General features: G+C 40.0%; 1 protein-coding gene across 4 annotated transcripts in view; it reads right to left on the bottom strand.

The window, feature by feature from the left end:
* The window catches only part of Erbin (erbb2 interacting protein), a 96421-nt gene extending 80125 nt beyond the window's left edge, over positions 1 to 16296 (bottom strand). The window contains exon 1 of one of the 4 annotated variants that reach the window (XM_034523635.3): positions 15987 to 16296. Coding sequence is in view for 3 of the 4 variants with exons in the window: in XM_076916248.1 (XP_076772363.1) it covers positions 15404 to 15568 (165 nt within the window). In the remaining variant the exon portion in view is untranslated. Of the gene's footprint in view, positions 1 to 15403; positions 15700 to 15986 lie in introns of those variants that run through there. The other 3 variants (XM_076916248.1, XM_076916245.1, XM_076916243.1) reach the window with 3 other exon arrangements.
* Between the last annotated feature and the right edge of the window lie 4828 nt (positions 16297 to 21124).

The raw sequence follows: 21124 nt of genomic DNA, 5'->3' as shown, positions 1-21124 counted from the left end.
CATGCCGGATCTAAATGTGCATATTTTTGTCTGTTATTAAAAATCCTTACTATATATCCCTGTACTGGTGTATGAACACATCATATCACAGAGGTCAGAGAAAAACTTGCAGGAATAAAACTCATGTTGTTAAGATCGGTAGCAAATGCCTTTGCCTTCTGAGTCATTTCACCTGCTCTGTTTTCTTGTTGGTTTTTGTTGTTTGATTGTTTTTGGCAAAGTTTCTATACAATGAGATGAACACTTCTTAGAGTATATGTTGGGGTTTCAGGACATTTTCATTACCCAGAAAATTTCCTTATACACTCCACCCAGTTAATGCCCCTACTATCCAGAGGCAATCTATTCACATCTAACAGTAGGGCTGAGTTTTACATTTCATAATAAATACAATATATACTCCTTTGTGTCTGGCTTCTTTAATTAAACAATATTTTTGAGATCCATCTGTGTTTCATCAATAATTCACTCTTTCTAAGTGTAGAAAAAGTTGTGGCATCTCCACAACTCTTTTAATTAATCCATTCTTTTAATTAATCAACATTTGAATTGGTGTCACTCAGGGACTATACAGATGTTCCCAACATATTCTGAAAGCAAGTTTTTATTTTTAGTTCTCTTGGGCAAATGGGAGTGGAACTGCAATAGGTAGAGATTTCATTTTAGAAGGAATGAGCTTCAATTTTTTTTTTCAGCTTCTCAACAGAATACTAATATGCACCTTTAAAATACTTAGTAACAGCCCGGTGGTGGTAGTACACCTTAACCCCAGTACTCAAGGAGGCAGAGGCAGGCAGATCTCTGTGGATTCAAGGATAGCATGGTCTATATAGAGTGAGTTCCAGGACAGCCAGGGCTACACAAAGAAATCCTAGCTTCAAACACCCCCCCCCCCAAAAAAAAAAACCCAACACTTAATGACATTTTCTAACAAGATCTAACAAGATCATGACAAACTATATGGTTATTACAATAGTACTGCTATCTGTTCTTTGTTCTAGTTAGCAGAAAAATAGGTCACCCCCTCCCTTTTCAAACCTTGTATGTGGTTTGGAAAATTAAAGTACCTATGATTTTCATTTCAAATAAAGTATATTAATTTTCCATTGCTATCAAATAAGACTGGTACTTTTTAAATAAAAAGTGGCTTAGTTAGCTCAAAGGTAGAATTGTCTTGCATGTGTTTTCTCTCTCTCTGTGTGTGTGTGTGTGTGTGTGTGTGTGTGTGTGTGTGTGTGTGTAAGAGAGACAGACAGACGGATGAACAGATGAAGGCAGAGAGAGACAGTGACCCACCATGTAGCTGAGAAGCAGAGACAAGGAAGTTCACTATGTAGTTCAGATAGTCTCAAACTTGCAATACTCCTGTCTCAGGCTCTGGAATGTTGAGATGATAAGAATGTACTATCACATATGACTCAACTCACAGTTTTGAATGTTGAAATCCAAGTGACAGAATATACTTAAGTAAAAAAAGACATAAATAAATGCAGCCTCACAGCTACAAATTACATCTATGGAGATGTATTATCCAAAATTTGTAACATAGGAGAATCATTACAAGGTATACAACATACATAAGTCAAACAGTCTTGATGAAATCTCCACTTACTGGGTTGGCAAAATGCCTCAGCAGGTAAAAGCACTTTAGGTCAAGCCTGATGAAGTGAGTTCAAGCCCCAGGACCCACAGGGTCAAAGTAGAGAAGCCAACATGGTATCCTTTGACTGTCACAAACACTCAGTGGTATTTGCAAGCACGCACATATGCATGAAAAAGATAATGTAATAAAAATACGTAACTATAAAGGCTGAGGAGCTAGTTCAGTCAGTGAAGTGCATCCCTGCAGCACAAGGATCTGAGTTAGACCCCACAGAACCTACATAAAAAGCCAGACATGGGAGCACATGCTCCTAGCAACGGGGAAGTAGACAGGAGGATCCCTGGAGCTTGGTGGCCAGCCAGTATAGCCATAACAAAGGGCCACAGGTCCCTGCAAAATGGAAGACAGCTTGAGCTACATGGACAGCCTGTTTCAAAAAACAAAACAAAAAAACAAACAACCTGGACCCTATAATTTATATAGTATAGATCAAACAAATTTAAAAAGTTTAAACTGGCATTTAATCACCTCTTTTTGCTAAGATACTTACATTTTTGGATTAATGATATAAGCCTTCCTTGCTATGTCATAGTCTCTTTTAAGTAGTTAAGTGGACCTATGAGTAGATTACAAAAGTACGGTAACATGTTGGGCAAACTTTTATGAAGAAGTTATCTACAAAGAATCCAAACATTTTTCATAATATCTGTATGATGCCGTATGATATCTTGATATTTATACTAACATATGCCTTGATAATTAACTCTCTCCAGAAGGTCGAATTTAAGTGGTCCCAATTTCTCTGAAGACAGGCTGGGCTTCTAACAAATGTTTACAATGGATACATTTGACAGATACTACCCTAACCAAGTGATCAAACACCATGTGATCTTACATCATGGTAAGATGTAATCTTTCCTGATATGGTAGGAGCACCCTTGTATAATTCCTAAAACCTTATTTTAGTGGGGTAGGGGGATAGAGGACCTCAATTTATTCAGAATCACTACAAAAATACCTAAGCAGAACTTTAAAAAAAAAAAAAAAAGAAAGAAAGAAAGAAAGAAAGAAAAGGTAAAAACAATGAAAGTCTAAGTTGTCAAAATCTGGAGGATACTTTTAAGACATTAAAAACTAAATGCTGCGATGAAACTGGCAATTGCAATTCTTCAATATACTAATGCACAGCATCACTAAGGTAAACTGAATAAAAAGTACACAGAGAACCTCACTGCGAAACTCTATGTGAATATGTAAGTATTTCAAAATAAAAAACTTAATTCAAAATCTGAAACAAAGCATTTTTATAAACTGAGAAAACTCCTTCCATCATAACTTCATCCTTCCCTACATCACATCTAAACTCCAGGCCCTGCCTGGTGAGGCCAGCTAATCTTCCATTCTACCAAAAGCTATTTCCAGATTCAATAGAACCCCAATCAATATCTCCATCTCATTCTTCACAGAAATACAAAAAAAAAAAACTATCTGAAATTCATATGGAATCACAAGGCCCTACCTAGATAGATAGCCAAAGTAATCCTGAGCAAAATGACCAATGTTGGACAGATTACCATCCCAGATTTCAAGCTATATGAGAACCATAGTAATAACAGTATGGTACTGGCATGAAGATGACAACAGATCAAAGAAAATTTCAAATTTCCAGATACAAATTGCAAATGTTTATTATTTTATTTCTTCAAAACTACAGAGGGAGAAGAAAGGTAGGGGGGAGGGGGACAGGGTAAAGAACTCTTGGAGGGAGGACCAGGAAGGGAAGACAACATCTGGAATGTAAATAAGTAAAACAATTTTTAAAAACTACAAGTAACTTTCACATGTAAGAGTCAGTAAAATCCAACTGGATCTCAAATAAATTAACTGTCTTATAACAAGAGTATTCCTCACTCCCATCCCTAATATCAGTGCTGCCATTCCTTTCATTTAACACACATCACTGCATCCATTATTGATATTTCTAGCAATAATGATAGATCAAATTCATTATACATTTGTCAAAACCCACAGTACAACATAAAGAGCAAAGGTGAAAATGAACAATGGACTTGGTTAGTAACAATGTATCAGTATTAGCTTAATTGCAAGGAATGTGTCACATGAATACAAAGTGGTAACATTATAGGAAATAAAAAGATAGCATGGTACTTAACCTAATGGCATTTTTTTTTTTTTTTTTTGCAAGCCTGACTGATACTACACAAAGAGCTTAGGTATACTTGAAGAAACAAAAATCTAAAATCATATTGCAGAACTGCATACTGCTTTAAGATAAACTATGGAATTTACTGGTTCAAATATTAATGCTAACATTTCTTGTAAATTGAACTGTATTCCAGTTATTTCTAACATTTAAAAGCCATATGATAGGGCTGGGCGGTGGTGGCGCATGCCTTTAATCCCAGCACTTGGGAGGGAGAGGCAGGCGGATTTCTGAGTTCGAGGCCAGCCTGGTCTACCGAGTGAGTTCCAGGACAGCCAGGACTACACAGAGAAACCCTGTCAAAAAAAACCAAAAAAAAAAAAAAAAAAAAAAAAAGCCATATGATAGACTGGCATTCACCGAAAAGGAAAAAAAAAAGTTTATTAGTCCATAATTCCTGATTTATGTGAATCCAAACATCTTTTCTCTAATACTTATTTAAATCTTTAGGGATCAGTACTACTATGCTAAAGAAATCAGATTTGTCAAACATACTTTTAAAAAAATACTAATATAAGAGTGAAAGCATCAGAGTTGAAAAAACCGGATTTATATTTCTAATCTCACTTAATGTCACTGATAAACTAAAATTCCTTCAGAACTTTGCTTCCTACACTGAGCTCAGTTTTTTTTTTTTTTTTTTTTTGTTAATCAAAAGAAAAAGAAGGCTTATTCAAACTAGACTACTTCCAAATCAGTAATGATGAGACAGAAAAATACAACATACTAAGAAACATGCCTTTTGTTTATAAATTATCTAAGAAATACATTAGGAGAAAGTTAACATCATGATCAAGAAAACATGTAAATTGACAGAAATTAAAGTATAACTAATAAACGAAGGTCTTTTGTGAAACACTAAGTAAACTACATTAAGAAGTGGCATTTATGTTGATATAAAGATCAAATAAATGACTGAACTGTTATTTGATGATTTACTAAATTATTAAGGAGTTCAAGAAAAATATTTACAGACCGTTGGTGTGGTTTTATTTTGTTTTTAAGAGAGTAAAAATCGATGCAGAAACAATGTTCAAGATGTCCTTCTCATATATCTGAAGATTTCTCTTCACACCCAAACAAAGAGACAGAAGGGACCAACTCTAATTAAAAGAATCAATCTAAGGATCTTTGTTTCTCTAATAAGTATTTAGAGTTTAGTAAGTTTCCTTTTGCTGCTTCTCATTTTCATAGCTGACAATGCTAGAGACAGCAAGTGTGAAATGGTACAACAGAAGCCCCTAGGCAGCAATAAAAACTTCCTATGGGGATTTGGAGACAGCTTCAGTTGATAAAGTCCTTGCCTTGAATAAACATTGCTCTGGATTTGATACTTAACACACCAAAATAAGCAAGTAAGTAAATAACTAAAAAAGCAAGTAAATAAAGAAAGCAAACAAGCTGCAAGAGGAATTAAGGAATATTCTTATAGTTAAACATATGGCCAGGATTATGTAACAATCAAGGAAGGATTTCAGTTCTGTCTCAGCTACCCAGAGAAACCGGCCCCTCCCGACACACAGAGAACACTAACTATGTGATAACTGCTTTGTTAGCATCTGTATTAAATTAAATCATAAAATATTAGAATAGAGTTTATGATTCAATTAAAAATAGAAAAACTATTACTAAATTGTATAAGAATATACCTTGAAAATAAAAGCATGTCAACTAAAATTCTATTTGAAAGTTTTTGTGTTTATACAGGGACATACACCCAGGGTTTCTTGCCTTCTGAGCAAGCAATCTAGCACTGAGCTATAGCCCCATTTCTCTATTAGGAATCTTTTAAAGTCTTCAGTGTCTCTGTGGATAATAAGCATGAAAGGTCATCATTTCCCTTCATTTCAGTAGCCAGATAAACTCTTGTCTAACATACAAGGGCCCTGGGACTGAAGAAAAGAAAAAAAAAAAAAAAAAGGTAAGCAAGCAAGCAAGCAAGACAAAATTGACAGTACTAGAAACAATTTCAATAACTAAAAATGACTACTAAGGGGTGGGTGAGGTGGCTTGGCAGGTAGCACTTGCTGCAAAACCAGAGCCCACATAGTAGATGGAAGGAACTCACACCATATGTTGTCCTCTGACCTTCACATGCTCACTGTGGTACTTGTATGCTGACAGAAAGACACAGACAGACACACTCATGCACAATCGGTGCACATTCATCCTTATTTTCTTTCTTTCTCTCTCTCTCTCTCTCTCTCTCTCTCTCTCTCTCTCTCTCTCTCTCGTTCCCTGTCTCTATGTATCTCTGTCTCTCTCACACACACCTCTCACCCTGTCACCCCCCCACACAAAAAATAACAATAGTAAAATTTATAAGTAAAGATAAAGAACAAAGTTTGCTTGTTTGCTCTTTTCCTTGAGAAAAAAAGTGACTAGTACAGTCTCTGGTTTAGAAATGGCTTTCTCTAACCTATGACATACCAAACAGCATCTGCTATCTATGAACCCCTACTAGCACACAGTACCAAAGCAAAGATCATAGGACTCCTAATCCATAAAAAAAACTTTCAAGAAGCTTGCTTGGCCTTTCCTTCAAGCTTAAAAGTAGATGTAATCACATAAGACCATGTTGGTATGTCCCTTAAATAATGTCCAAAATCTCCAAGTATAGTAAAGGCCAACCTATTAATTCTAGGGTAGATTGATAGTTTGATGGGGGTGGGGGAATTCAGTTTTAGATTACAGGTTTCTCACACAGATCCCAATGCAAAACCTCTACTCCAGGGTTTAAAACTGACCCATGGTTTGAAAACCAAGGGTATCCTTATCAAGTGATGTAAAGCTCTGAACTGTGGGATGATATAAACAACAGAATTTCACCACGGCAGACCAGGATCTAGGAAGCTCCGTGAGTAAGAGTACTTACTCCGCAATCCTGTTCTTACCTTCAGAATTGGGGGTTAGAGCCAGCCAGATACCAGAAGCTCCCTAGCCAGCCAACCTAGCCAAGAAGGTGAGTTTCCAGTTCAGTAAAAGAAAGTTAGAAAAAAACTTTTCTAACATCTCTGGGTTTCCCAAACACACATGCTTGCATCAATTACACACACACACACACATACACACACACACACACACACACACACGGAGGAGATTACTTTTCACTGTTAGAGATGAGTTACAAATACTGGACAAAACCCAACAGATAAAGAAACAAAAATAATCAGGACCTAATGATACAGAGGTCAGTAATTCCGACTGCTTGGGGATGGGGGGGGGGGCTGTCTTTGAGAAAGCTGAGGCAGGAATAGTCAATGTTTAAGACTGAGCTACAGAATGAGTTCAAGACTAGCCTGGACAACTAAAAAGAAGACTAGAGATGTATGTCAATGGTAGAAACCCAAGTCTGACCCTCAGTAAAGAGCGCGCGCGCGCACACACACACACACACACACACACACACACAATGTTTAAAAGCCAGACACTTTTGGTACACACCTTTAATCCCAGCATTTAAGAGGCAGAGGCAGGTGGATCTCTTGAGTTCGAGGCCAGCCTGGTCAACAGATCAAGTTCCAGGACAGCCAGGGCTACACAGTAAGGTCCTATTTTCGAAAATCAAGAACAAAAAATTTTTAAATAACTTAAAACCCTGTTTGTGTAGATTAGAATTAGTGTTATTATAAACTCATAGTTTTCTCACATAGATATAAAATATAAATATGTGGTCATAAAAAGACTCCCTGAAAGGCCTAGGGCAGTACCCCTAAAGAAATAAATACAAACTCCCAGGCACTGCTTGTAACTATTATTTTCCTCTTAAAATAACCAAGGAGGGTCTAGAAAGATGTCTCAATAATTCAAAGTACTTGCAACACAAATCATGAGGGCTGAAGTTCAGATCCCAGTACCCACATAACAAGTCAGGTATCCTGTACAAGCCTGAAACCTGCTAAGCCCATCCTAGTAGGTGGAGATAGGATTACTGAAGCTTGCTGGATTCCAGCCTAGAAGAAAAAAGAAACAAGAGCTTCAGGTTCAGAGTAGGATACCAAACTCGGATGCCTTCTGGCCTCTGGACTTGCACAAGTACCCACCCCCCACACACACACAACACAGATAGATAAATCTTTAAAATAATAACCAAGATAATAGCAGATTAGTTTAGAATATTTAAAAAGCATAGTATAATCTAAAGTTAATTTAAAAAAAAAAAAAAAAAAGCCAAGTGGAAGAAGTCCTCACTAGCTAAACAGTAACAAGAGTGGACTTTTCTACCATGTCCAATCACCTGCCCTGCATTAAAATAATGAGCATAAAATTTAATAAAAATGAACTTTAACCCTGTGAATAGGAAACTTTGACTCTAGTAAATGTAAGTAAATTAAAAATATAATGAAGAAAAAATTTACATGTTTCAAAACACCTAACTTCAAAATACTAATTACAAATAGAAAAAAATACCTTGAAAAAGCTGGGCAGTGGTGGTACATGACTTTAATCCCAGCACTTGGGATGAAGAGGCAAGAGGATCTCTAAATTCAAGGCCAACCTGGTCTACAGAATGAGTTCCAGTACAGCCAGGGCTGTCAAAACAAAGAATCCCTGTCTTAAAAAGCCAAAACACCAAAAACCAAAACTAAACCAACCAACCAAACAAAAACTTGAAAAAAGAAGTTTGGCAGTCACAACCTTTATCATTTAAAGTGAGTAGCAGTAGTACAATTGCCCAGTACCCGGTAAGATGCTGTAAGAACACAAGAGAGCCTGAACACAATGCTGAGAGTTCATCATAAAACTCTAATTATGAAATCTGTAAGAAATAAATATGAAAAACATCAGACAACTGAAAATGATGGAATATTCAACAAAACAATAACAATGAAGCTTGTAGTTTTCAAACATATCACTGCCTTGAAAGGCAGACACTGTTCCAGATTGCAGGAGCGGAATGACAAGCCACTGTAACACATAAAGACACCTAATAAGGTTTAGCAGGTAATGTTAAATTGTACCTCTGACAGTCTTGATGTGATTGTGTGAAAGAGCCTTCATTATAAGAAAGAAACATGGCAGTATTTCAGAGTGATAAGGCATCAATTTATTGCCAAACAGGTTAAAGAACAAATGGATTCAACTTTTATGTCTTGTCACTGCCTCAAAACTTATGACAAAGACTGGGGATATAATTGAGGTGAAAGGATATTTGTTGAACTTCCTGATTTGATTCCCAGTAGCATATAAAACTAGTCCTGGGAACAAACAATGTCATATGCCTGTAAGCACAGTACTCAGGAGATAGAGACAGGAGGATCAATCAGGAGTTCAGGGTCATCTTTAGCTACCAAGTGAGTTTGAGGTCAGTCTCTGACACACACACACACTCAAAAAAAAAAAAAAAAAAAAAAACCAACAACAACAACAAAAAAAAAACCCCTCAAACAAGAAAAAAATGTTCATGGTGGCCCATGCCTTTAATCCCAGCACTTGGGAGGCAGAGGCAGTCAATTTCTGAGTTTGAGGCCAGCCTGGTCTACAGAGTGAGTTCCAGGACAGCCAGGGCTACACAGAGAAACCCTGTCTCGAAAAACCAAAAAACAAAACAAAACAAAACAAAAAAATGTTCAAAAAGTCTGAAGTCATTTTAAAAAACCGGGAAGAGTATGTATCTACAGGGTAATCTGAGACTATCAAGGATTGCAGAGGGAAGGTGACATCAAATGAAATCCAATAGTGTTGGTTATCCAGTTCCACAGCCTACAGTTATCTAAAGCCAGCCACAGTCTAATGCCATTTGACAGAAAATTCCAGAAATAAACAATTCTAAAGTAAAAGCACACACACACACACACACACACACACACTATCCATCTGTACAGTGCATCCACACTATACAGACCCTACCTATCAGTCACTTCATAGCCATCTAAGGCATCAACAAATACATGGCAGAAGCATTTCAGCACTATTTTACTCAATGGGCTCAAAATGTAAATAGGCTAGTAAACAAACAAAAAGCCATTTCCTTTTCAGTAAAATGTACAAGTTCTCAATAATAAATTACTAAAATCCACATTAAGAACCCATCTTATGGTCAGGTTTAGTAGTACACACCTATAATCCCAAGCACTCTGAAAGCAGAAGCAGGGGAATCAGAAGTTCAAGGAATCAGCTACACAAGGAATTCACAGTTAGCCTAGGCTACATAACACCCTGTCTCCAGGTCAGCAACAAGGAATATTCCTTCTATCTACAAAATTCTGAACATATTTACACTAGTTTTGTTATTTCACCTTAAACAGTAAAGTTTATAGCCATTGGAGCTGGGGCTAGTTACCTGGTAGACTGCCTGAATAGCAGTAGAGGCCCTCAAAGCCAGTACTTACCACTTAAAAAATTAAAATTAAAAAAAGTTACAATCACACTGTGACAAGTGCTTAGTTAAAGCGGGAAAGGCATACAATTACAGGGCTTGGTGCTATCAGTGGTTACAGGCATCCACTCAATCTTATACCTTTTATAGCCAAAAGATATTCAAGTACAGCTACCACTATACATATAAGGGGCAGGTGCTGAAAACAAGCATGAAATGTATCTCAAAAGATACTGAGTTTTCTGAACAACAATTGGGAGAATTGTGTTTGAGCAGCTTGTAGACAAAATTATAGTTGAATGTGCTGAAGCTCCCGTGAGAAGCTGACAAGTCAGCAGGATACTGGAATTAGGAAGACATCTCCTGAAGGACAGGAAACACCTGTACCAAGAAGCCAAATGATCCACATATCCTAGAGCTGAACACATTAATACAGCGCTCCTCTTCTAAGCAAGTACCAAAACAAGAACAAGTATTCACTGTGCTGGAAAAATATGTTCAAATGATCAATAGGCACAAAGTAAGCCATTAATAAGAACTTTATCCACTAGAAAAAAAAAAAAAAAAGAAATACAATATTTGAAGAAAACCCAAAACCACAACAGATTTACCAAGCACAAGATCAAATTTCAAGCAGAAAATGGAAGCAAATATTAAAAAAAAAAAAAAAAAAAAAAACCAACTCAGAGATTCTAGGTTACATGAAGACCAAAATACTGCTGAACAATAGAAACCAACTTCTTTGAAAAACAAAAGTTCTTAGGAACTGTATTTCAAAAACAAATTATTAAGAACTGAAAACCAAGGAGTGAGCTGAAAGATTAAGCCTTAAGAGTCTGCAATAACTCAGAGTACCCCATAAGTATCTAAAAGGTGTTTGAAAACACTCTTTCCTTTCCTAGAAACTGGATGAGGTAGATTTTCTTCATATATTTCAATCAAAACAACATATTGCAACAGATGGAAGAAACTGATATGAGACTCAAGATGTTTTACATTAAGCCCAACAAAAGTAACTTGCAAAATTCTTCTTTTTGCTTTATTATAGTCAGTTCTCCAAATCCCTAAGTTCAGCCATGGTGAAAATACACAGGGGGGAATTGCATCTGTACTGAACACATACAGACTTTTCTTTCTTGCCATTGTTTCTTAAACAGTGCATCATTTACTTAGTATTTACAGCGGATTTAGTGTCACCTAAAGTTGTCTTAAAGTCATCTAGTAGATGAGCCTAGAGTTATACAATTAGAATACATACAATATATTACTATGCCATTTTATATAAGGACCCTAAATAGCCATGGAAGGAACTGAAACCATCCACCATGTGACAACTGTATTTGTTTTGAAAAATAATTATTTTTTTCTCCTAGAACAATGTTAGCAGGCAATGGTTTACTGTTACTTTTAAATTTTATTTTAATTTCTAAAAAGATTAGTAATCAATAGCTGACACAAACCCAAACTTGTAGAGGATCTCAATTTGTAGAAGTATTGGGAATTCTAAGATCAAAACACCAAATAATCTTAAAACTGCTATTTCTTATAATTATACATTACATCAAAAAAACTCCACCAACCTGCAAATGAAATGTAAAGACGGCATTCTGTCCCAAAACCAGTAGTTCAGACTACAACTGGTCTCGAAATAACAAGGTTCAATTCGTGCCTGTTTCACTTTACAATGCATAAAAGTAATACACACTAGGCAGAAGCTATTTAAAATTTTGATCACTTCTTCAACTAGTAATCCAAGGTATGATATTTCTCAGGAGCCACAAAAAAGAATCAGAAGAATAAACAATAACCTACAGTGAACTGGGCTGCCAAAGTTTTTTGAATTACAGGAGATACCGAACACCTGCAAGCTTTGTGGGAGATGATTTTGCAGGATGAGGAAGTGTAGGATGAGCATGGGTAAGGTAGTCTAGCCTAAGCCATCACACTTGGTAGGTGTGCTAGAGTGAATACATTCTTGATTAGTTCCAGTTCCAGCCATGATCAGGTTATCATCATGCAATGCCATCCCATCATAAGTTCAGAACATCTGTACTTTCTAAGTTATTCAGTCTTCTTTCCATTTTCTCATTCTCTCACTGTAATACTCATTAGTCATAATTTCATGGGGCTGTCAATGTGCCTTTCACAATCCTTCTAGCACACTAAGAAGTCAAGAAATAGCTCACTATGCACAAAGATCTGAGTAAGGATGTCCTCATGAATAAACTTTACAGGCCTTGTTTTACCTAGTTTGATTACACAATGTCATTTTTGTTGTTTCCTAGGGCTTCTTAAAACATACTATACAATTAAATTCATAGATGGATACAGTTCATATTGAGCAGAACTTTATTTTACTGTTTACTTTTAGATGTTCTTATTTTCTATTCTTTCACACTATCATAACAAAGCACGTCAAGGACTTTATGCAGTGGAACAAAACTGGAAGTGACAAAAATAATGTGGTAGAGAAGCAATGCAATTATGGATCAGACAGATGAATGTACACAACTGGAAAAGACAGACTGCAGAGACACTGAAGCAGGAAAAGAAAACCGATGAGACAGCATAAAAAATAGTGGTACAGTAATAAACATGAATATGCCATGGACACTGAGTTGGAATGCAAATGTTATCAGAATTAAACAGTCGGATCAAATCAGTTATTTTGTTTCATATTTCAAACACTTTGAGGAGAAATATGTATGGACTAAGGAACTTCAGAAAAACAGGCAAAGCAAAATATAATAACTAAATATTTGATGAACATGGAAAAATAGGATAAACAAGTACATTAATAAAAGAAAAATAAAGGAATTAGAAAAGAGTTGAATAATAGCAGGTTTTTAAATTAGGAAACCCAACAGAAGAGAAAGATAAACTGTAAACCTAAAAACTCAGAGCACAGTGAAAAGTCAAGTAGGTAAGACCAGTGCTGAGGAAGGAGAGACTACAGTGCGAAGGGAAATGAATTCCCCTCGTCAATTCAAAAGTAGATAGCATAGACTAGAATTCATATACACATTCTGTACTCCAACAAAAACTAATGTGCATTTAAGAAATAATCTATCATGAACAGTAAGAAAGGCACCACTGCTGTCAAGAAAGAAAGCAGGAACACCATTCTGTGTTGTGGGCGGTTGTTCAACAACAAACAAAACAGAAAAATGGATGAATAGGACACAGTCAAGATTAAAATGGAAGCAACAAAGTAGGTGTATTTAAAGAAACTCTAAATATCAACAATTATTAAGAAATGTATTTGCTATCCAACTCACTAAACTCTATATAATCCCAGATATTTTGTAAATATCGCCATAATCTTTTTCTACAACAAAAAGCAACTTAAACTCTAAAATCATATTATTGATAAGCAATTATTTCAAATAAATGCCCAAAGTACCTAATCTTCTCAAAATTTAAAGTATGGTCCTTGGCAGATGTTGTTTAGTATAAATTAAAAATAAAAAATACATAAAATGTCTAAAACAACCAAATTTCAGAGGTTTACGACCAATGATAAGTGTAAAATACCTCTATAGTTATTACTTGGTTAAAAACAGCACAACTGCTTCCATTCTTTAACCTCTCTAAGCATTTTATACGTGACACTGACAACAAATAGCTTGCTCTTAAATGGCAAGGAATCATAATATTGAATCAGGTGAAGCTTTGAAAGCTCATTATTTTCATCAACAAGCCTCTTTATGCAGTCCAGGCAAACACTCTGGAAGTATTTTATTTCACAACTGAATGGGAGGGGAGGCCTTTCCCTCACACAATGCTGAAAATATATAAATTTTAAGGCCATTTAGAAAGACTTCAAATCACTGTCTTTTAAATAAGAATCCTTTTCAAACCATTGCTTCCTTTTAAACAAGACTCAAAAAATATTTGGTTTGAGAATAGTATAAAACCTAAAACTCATTAAGCTAATTTGATGCTAAATTTACCCAACTTTAACTGCAAAATAAACGCCTTGTTGAGGAAAAAGGGGGAAGGTTCACAAAGGTGGAACATCTCATTTTCAACACGACAAAATCTAAACATACTACTCTTTCAAAAAATAACCTACTTCTTTAAAGGATGGGAGTGTTAAACAGGCATTTTCAAGTGACATAATACTTTACACAAACGGAATGACACAAAAACATCTTTGCAAAGTGTTCATTCTCTAAGACTTGCTCTATTAAGGCTCTGAGGCTGAAGCCAAGTAGAAGCCATAAAAGGAAAGCGAAGTTCAACGTCATTTATTTTGTTCCTCTCTTTCATATGCTCAAGAATAACCTCTTTTGCTGCCTAATTATATGTCCCCAAATCATAAAAAGTCCACCAGTTATGCACTTTAAACTCCTTCATAAAGCAGTCTGACTTTTAACAGGAATAACTTGATGGTTCACAAATCTCACCAATAAAATAAAAATGAAAACAAAAACTCCAGAGACCAGGCCCTAATAACACAACTGAAACGATTCTCCTTTTGAAATGTACTTAATAAAAGCCAAACAGCCAGGAACAAGCTGTGAACTCACTCGATCCCCATCTTTAAAAGCTACCTTTCCTCTTTGAACTAAAGGAAGTCAACTCTTTTTCCTCAGGTTTCTGGTAATTATTTTGGTAACATCTGATTAAACACCAATTTAAGCTTAAGCTACATCAACCTATATGTAATATTTATTTAAAATACAGTATTATCTGTCACCTCCCTTACCACAAAAGTACTTGGGGGGAAAAAAAGCTAACAAACTAAACTTAAAAAGGCACACAATTGAAATGCTACTAAGGGGAAAGACAGCAGGGTTTACTGCAACCAAAACTAGTTCTACCCATAAAGAAGACTCCATTGGTTCAGAAGAGTTCCTACGTCTGACTGGTGGAATGTCTGCCATGTTTCATGAATTCCTGCCCGAACAGTGCGTACCTATCACTTATTAGACAGACCCAAACAAAAACAGATGGGCCAACACACACACAAAAAAAAATATGAAGACCATACAACTGCAAAACAGCGCCGCTTTTTTTGCACAACGTGGCTCTCCTGAAAATCTTAAGGGTTTTTATTTCTCTTCCCTTCCAATGTTGTTCCTAATCGGAAGTGCATACAAGTCCTGACCAATGAACTACTTGCAGGTGTTTGGGGTTTTGTCTTTGTATATCCTTCTCCGTCGTTATCCATAATCTTTAGGACATTCTGCTTCCTAGAACGCAGCTACTCGGCTTCAATCAAGTAACCAAACAAGCACTGTAAGCTACTCACTGAAAAGAACGCACGACTTACTCCAAGTAGTGCCTTAGCCACCCAGAAAAAGCAACCGAGAATGGCAGGCAGACGGGTTTCTGAAGTCCAAGGAAACAGACGTGCCTTAACAAAACGACCTCCACGTAGGATTAACGCGAAAACCAAAACAATCGGCACCGACATAAACAAATGTGGCAGCCATCTCAGTGAGAGCGAATCAATCTCTCCCGGCTGCCAGAGACTGAACTTTCTTCCGAAACAAAAGTTGCCAGACTCAGCAACTTGATATACATTGTATACGTCCCGGAACACTAAAACTTCTGGCCCTTCTGCTCAACAAAGGAACTCTTTCTTCCGATGGCTGAAAAACTTTTCGTCCCACCGCATTCTTCCAACCCCGTCTTAAAAAGAAAGGAATCCAGACGGTAGACGGGGCAAGGGGGTGGGGGGAGAAATCAGTTCTACCAGTCAGCTGCTAAAATGCCAAGGCACTCCGAGACCCGAGAGAAAGAAGTCCGACAACTCGGGCAGAGCGAGGTGGACTTAAGTACCGTCGCTTCCGGCCCACGAACTCGGCCCGACGCGTCCCGTAAAGAATTACCTCTCCGGGTGTCTCAGGGCAGCCGTCCCGAGGCTCGGCTTGACATGGTTTCCTGCCCTTCCTCAGTGGCTCCGGGCCCCGCCGAGGCTCCCGTGAGGGCGAGGCGGATGTGGAGCTGCCGCCCGCAGCAGTGCGGCTGCTCCGGTGGGGGCTGGGGTGCGGGCTGGCTTCCTGCTCGCGACTTCTGTCAGGAGTTTCCTAGCCCCGGCGAGGTTCTCCGCCGAAGGAAAAAAACTTTTCACTCGTGACACCGCCCGGAATTGCCGTGCGAAACTCACTTCCTGCCTGGGTGAAAAGCAGGATCCAGCTCGGTGCCCGGGAACCCGGAACCCCGGGGCGGCGCGCCGCCGAGGGGGAGGGGACGGCGCCCGCCCCGAGCCGCGGGACCTCGCGCGGCCCACGGGGGCGAGGACGCGGAGCTCGGCCGGCCTGGGCCGCACTAGGCCTCCGCCCCCACAGCCGCGCCGCGCGGGTATTGTCTCGAGTGCGCCGGCCGCGCCCTGCGCCCGCCCGGCCCCCACCGCCCGGAGCCGGAGCCGACCGGCCGCGCAGGCTGGAAGGCGACGGTCCGTCGGGCAGTCCGACCGGCCGGCCCTGTCTCTACGGCTCGCGCTCGAGCCCTCCGGTCTTCCCGCCGCCGTCCCTGCGCTCGCCTCCGTCCTCCTTCCCCGCGGCCGCGGCGGCGCGGTCTCCTCCGGAGCTCGCGGGCCCGCGCCGGGGGCCCAGGCTGCGTCGCGCGCCGCCGCGCCACCTTCACTCGAGCGGGAGCCGGAGAGGGGAGGCGAGGCGGAGGAGAGAAAGGAGGAGGCGGACCCGGGCCGGGCCGGGGTGGAGGGAGTTTCTGCCTCACAGACCGCGGCGGCAACAGCGCCACCGCCCCGGCGGCTAGGGGGCCGAGGCTGCGCGCGGCGGCGGAGGTGGCGGCGGCGGGGGCGGGGCGGCCTCCCGCGAGGGCGCCCCAATCGCCCACAGCCCGGCGAAGGCCGGCGCGAGCCAGTCAGCGCGCACGGGGTCTACGCGGCCGACGTCGGCGGCGGGGGGCGCGGGCCGGGGGCCGCGGGCTGGCGGGGAGGCGCGCGGCGGGAGGCCCGCCCCTCGAGGCCCGGGCCGCCGGGCTTCCCCCCCACGACCCCGCGAGGCCTCGGCCACCCCGGCCGATCGAGTTTCTTTGTACGCCCGTAATTGGTGCCAAGAGGTTGTTGCAGTGCAGCCCCGATTTCCAGGCAGCAGGTATCTCTTTCAGCTGCGGCACTCCGACATCCTCTAATGGCACGCTCAGGTTGCAGGAAACCACCGCCGCTGCTCCGTGCAGCTTCTTCCCACGCCGGGCCGGCCTCCGAGCTTGGCTGGAAGCGGCGACGCGGCTGGGGCCCCTCCGAGGAGACAAAGCTGGTGCTGGGAGGGGGAGCGTGGCCCGCGAAATTGCCTCAAGACGGTGCCTTTGTTAGAGGAAACATTGGATGCACTCCGAGCGCTGCGCAGCCTTCCAAGCCCCTACGCTTTCGGGCGTGCAGTCGTTGAGTCGCGCTGGCCCTGGTAGTTCTGCCTGGCAGGGTTTGCGTTTATTGCAGAGAGAGACTTAAGCATTCTGTCAACACATATGGCTTAGAAAGCTTCAACCATAACATTGCCGTTTTTACAGTTACTGCTTTAAGTATGTTAGCAGACAGAACATCCTTGTTTTACCGGAGGGAATGGAATAGATTCTGGGCAAACCATCGTCCACCCCCCACTCTGCTGTATTAACTATGCACAGGGATGGTAATTAGCCTCTGGGTCCTTCAAGCCACTGGTTCAGTTCTTCCGTCTGTAGCCCAGAGATAATTATTCATCACCAACTTTGAATAAAAAGCTATATCCCTTACAGATGAGTTTTGGCTTGCATCCAAGGGAAAGAGTTCACGAAGTCCACCAAAGAATTATTTACTAAAGCGAGTTCTACGCCAGAGACAAATACTTGGAATAACTCCAAAGATATTCAAGTCATTTTGAATTGAAGTGGAAGCATTTTAACTACATCCAAAACGGCTAGAATTAACTAACAGAGGAGTTAGATTCTTAGCAGAGAGGACAGTGGTACTAGGGTTTCAGTGCTGCCTCAGAAAACATTCGATGACAGTCCTGGGAATGGTAGATCTAGTCATTTCAGCTTGTGTATCTATTTTACAGTAATAGGGATCTTAACCATTGTATATTTAAAAAAACAACAAAACAGTGTATTTATACAGACTCTAAACCGACATGAGAAAGTTTTACACCTTTACATCTTCAAAAAATGTTTGGAGTTTGATCAGAGCTCAGTACCAAGGCTATGTGATCAAAGGGTCACTATCCTAAAGTGTCCTGGATGAAGTAGCATCCATGCAATGAGACCTCCGTTGACTCCTGGGATTCCAGTACTACTGCACCCTGTAGACTTAGACCTTATTAAATGCAATTCCCTATGTATTGATCCCCAGCACCATATGAGAAATAGATGGAAGTAACCCAGCTTATTAGCATCAGACCCCATCTCTAGGTTAAAACTTGCCCTGGTCCTAGACTTTTTTAATGTAAATTCCTGCTGGGGACTATCTAGAGCAAAGCCATAATCCCAGAAAAGGTAATATTTTAAGCCTTAGCAGTAGTCATTTATACCTAATTCATCAGATTGATCTCTAAAGCAGCTTTTAGTGGAAGGAAAAAAAATGAAGATAGCATTAAAAAATGAAGATAGCATATGTCAATGCTGAGTGGATAGAGGAGAATGAGCATCGCTCCTTGGAACAGTACAGGAGAACAGGAATACAGACGACAAAATGGTCCCCATTCAACTGTTACAGAAGTTCTGATTACGCTGTAGAATGAGCCCCGAGTGTGATGCATGCTTTAGTATGTCCTGTACAGCTGAGACAGAGCTATAATAACATTGCTCATAATTTTAAGGAAAATATTACAAACTAGTCCATGTGTTTGAAGTCAGGATACACTTTGCCTATTTGGTCAAATGTTTCTTTAGTAATCCCTTATGAAGTGTTCTGTATCTGTGAAATGGCCACTCCATCCAAGATCAGGTATTCAGTAATCACAAATGACCCGTCTTTGTTGTTCAACACTGCTTAGTTCTAACAAGAACAGGCACACAGAAATAGCCCAATCTTCTATCTGGGCCTTCTCATAAACACTCGTAGTCTGTGCTTTACCGATTAGTTTTCTTTGAAAATCCTCTCACAGGACCTTGAACTAAAGAAAGACTGAGTATTTCATTTATGATTAAACAGAGAACTAAAACCTCACCTTTAGCAAGGCTGCCTTGCTGTGTCCCTGTGCTGGCCTCTAGTACCACCTTCAAGAGTGAACTGTTGATAGCGGGTCAGCTTCCCCATTGTCATTCTCTGAGAAACACGGGGAGCCATTCTTTGTGACTCTGCTTCTCACCCAGGGCTGAGGAGGGGAACACGGATGGAGATAAGCCACTTCATTAAAAGAATGCTTATACAGCCCACCAGAAAAAAATGAACCAGAGAGAGGGCATTGGCACTGGTGTTTATTTGTTTAATTTTTTAAAAGACACTCTGCCATAGCGCCAGGCCAGCCACACAATTATAATACACAAGCACCGGAAGCAACACTGGCAGACTGCAAGGAAAAGCCTGGGATGATCTTCTTTTCTCAGCCTTTGACACAGTATTAGTCATCTAAAGCCAAAGGTTTCTCTAGTCACACATGTGTATATGTGTGCGTACGTATAGACAGATGTATATATATCATGAGTTTAGAACAAATCTTCTGGCTACCGGGGGGGTAGATTAAAAACAAGACTAAAAGCTTTAGATAGATTGGGTCAACTTGTATCATGACATTTTTTAAAAATAGAGATTTAAGTTCCCTCTTTTCACTTCCCTCTTGGCCCCTTGATAGAGCAAGGGCAAGAGGCCAGGGTGGCAGCCCAGGACCCCCAGGACCCCCAGGACCTGCAGGAACCAATACTAGGATTTGTTAATAATACTTTGGAAACAGAATTCCCCCTCCCATAACAAAAAAGTTACTAATATTTTGTGAATTACAGGGAAAGACTATTAGTGAAAAGGTTTCCATAAAAGGTTTTAGCGTTTCCCCATCACTACAACAGTCTCCTCTTATGCACAGAAACATTCCCAAAATCTTAGCATGCCTAAAACACGTACCATACAGTACCAACCTTGAATGTACTGTTTTCATGTACATACTTACTGATGAGAAAGTCTACCTTATAGATTAAGTGCATTAAGAGATCAGGAACAACAATAAGATAATAGCAACAATACATAACAATAAAAATCATGTGAGGTCCAGTGAGACAGGTCCAAGGGTAAAAGTGCCCGTCGCCAAGCCTGATCGTTGGCTCACGTCCAACCCCCCTCCCCCGGACTCACATGAGAGAAACAGCTCTCGAAAGTTGTCCTAGGGGCTCTACACACACATGTACGCACACAGAGGCACACAAATAAAAAGCAATTTTATTTTTTTAAGCTTACGTGAATGAAATCTTTCTAAATGTCTTGTGTTACATTTGTGATGATGGAAGATGGAAAATTCCTACAAGATAGCCTAGACACACCTATAACCGCAGGCATACAAGGCAAAAGCAGGATTAAGGCTACTCAGAGCTATGTAATAGGGCCCTATGTCAAAAACACAACAACAAAACCAACACATAAAGCCAGAGTGATGAGACAAAGTGAGATAAACGACATGACACTGATGGCCTATCACATGGTCACTGAGAACCCATGACAAATCAGTGGTATCACTAAAGTGTCTAATGGGCAGATACTGTATATTATGGGAATACACTGGGCAAAAGAGTGACTTATATACCCGTAAGGACAAGGCAGAGCAGTTGAAAACATAAGAGCTGGTCACTTCTAGAACTCTCATCAATATTTTCAGACCATATTTGACTACGGAAGACTGAAACTGGGAAAGAGAATGCGTGGATGGGGGAATTGTTACACATACTCGTTAATCCCTTTTCTTCTATCTTATTCATTTGTAAGCTACAAGTCTAAATTTCAGGTAGCTAGGAATATTTTTAATGTAAGGAGACTATAATCAGTGCCTAAGGATTGTCTGTGTAGCTTCTGAAACAGGACTGAATCAGAACCACGGCTGTTGGG

Source organism: Arvicanthis niloticus, chromosome 19 (assembly GCF_011762505.2).
Source record: "Arvicanthis niloticus isolate mArvNil1 chromosome 19, mArvNil1.pat.X, whole genome shotgun sequence".
In the NCBI taxonomy this organism is placed as follows: domain Eukaryota; kingdom Metazoa; phylum Chordata; class Mammalia; order Rodentia; family Muridae; genus Arvicanthis; species Arvicanthis niloticus.
The sequence above is the reverse complement of the archived record's forward strand: the minus strand, read 5'-3'. Positions and strand labels throughout refer to the sequence as shown.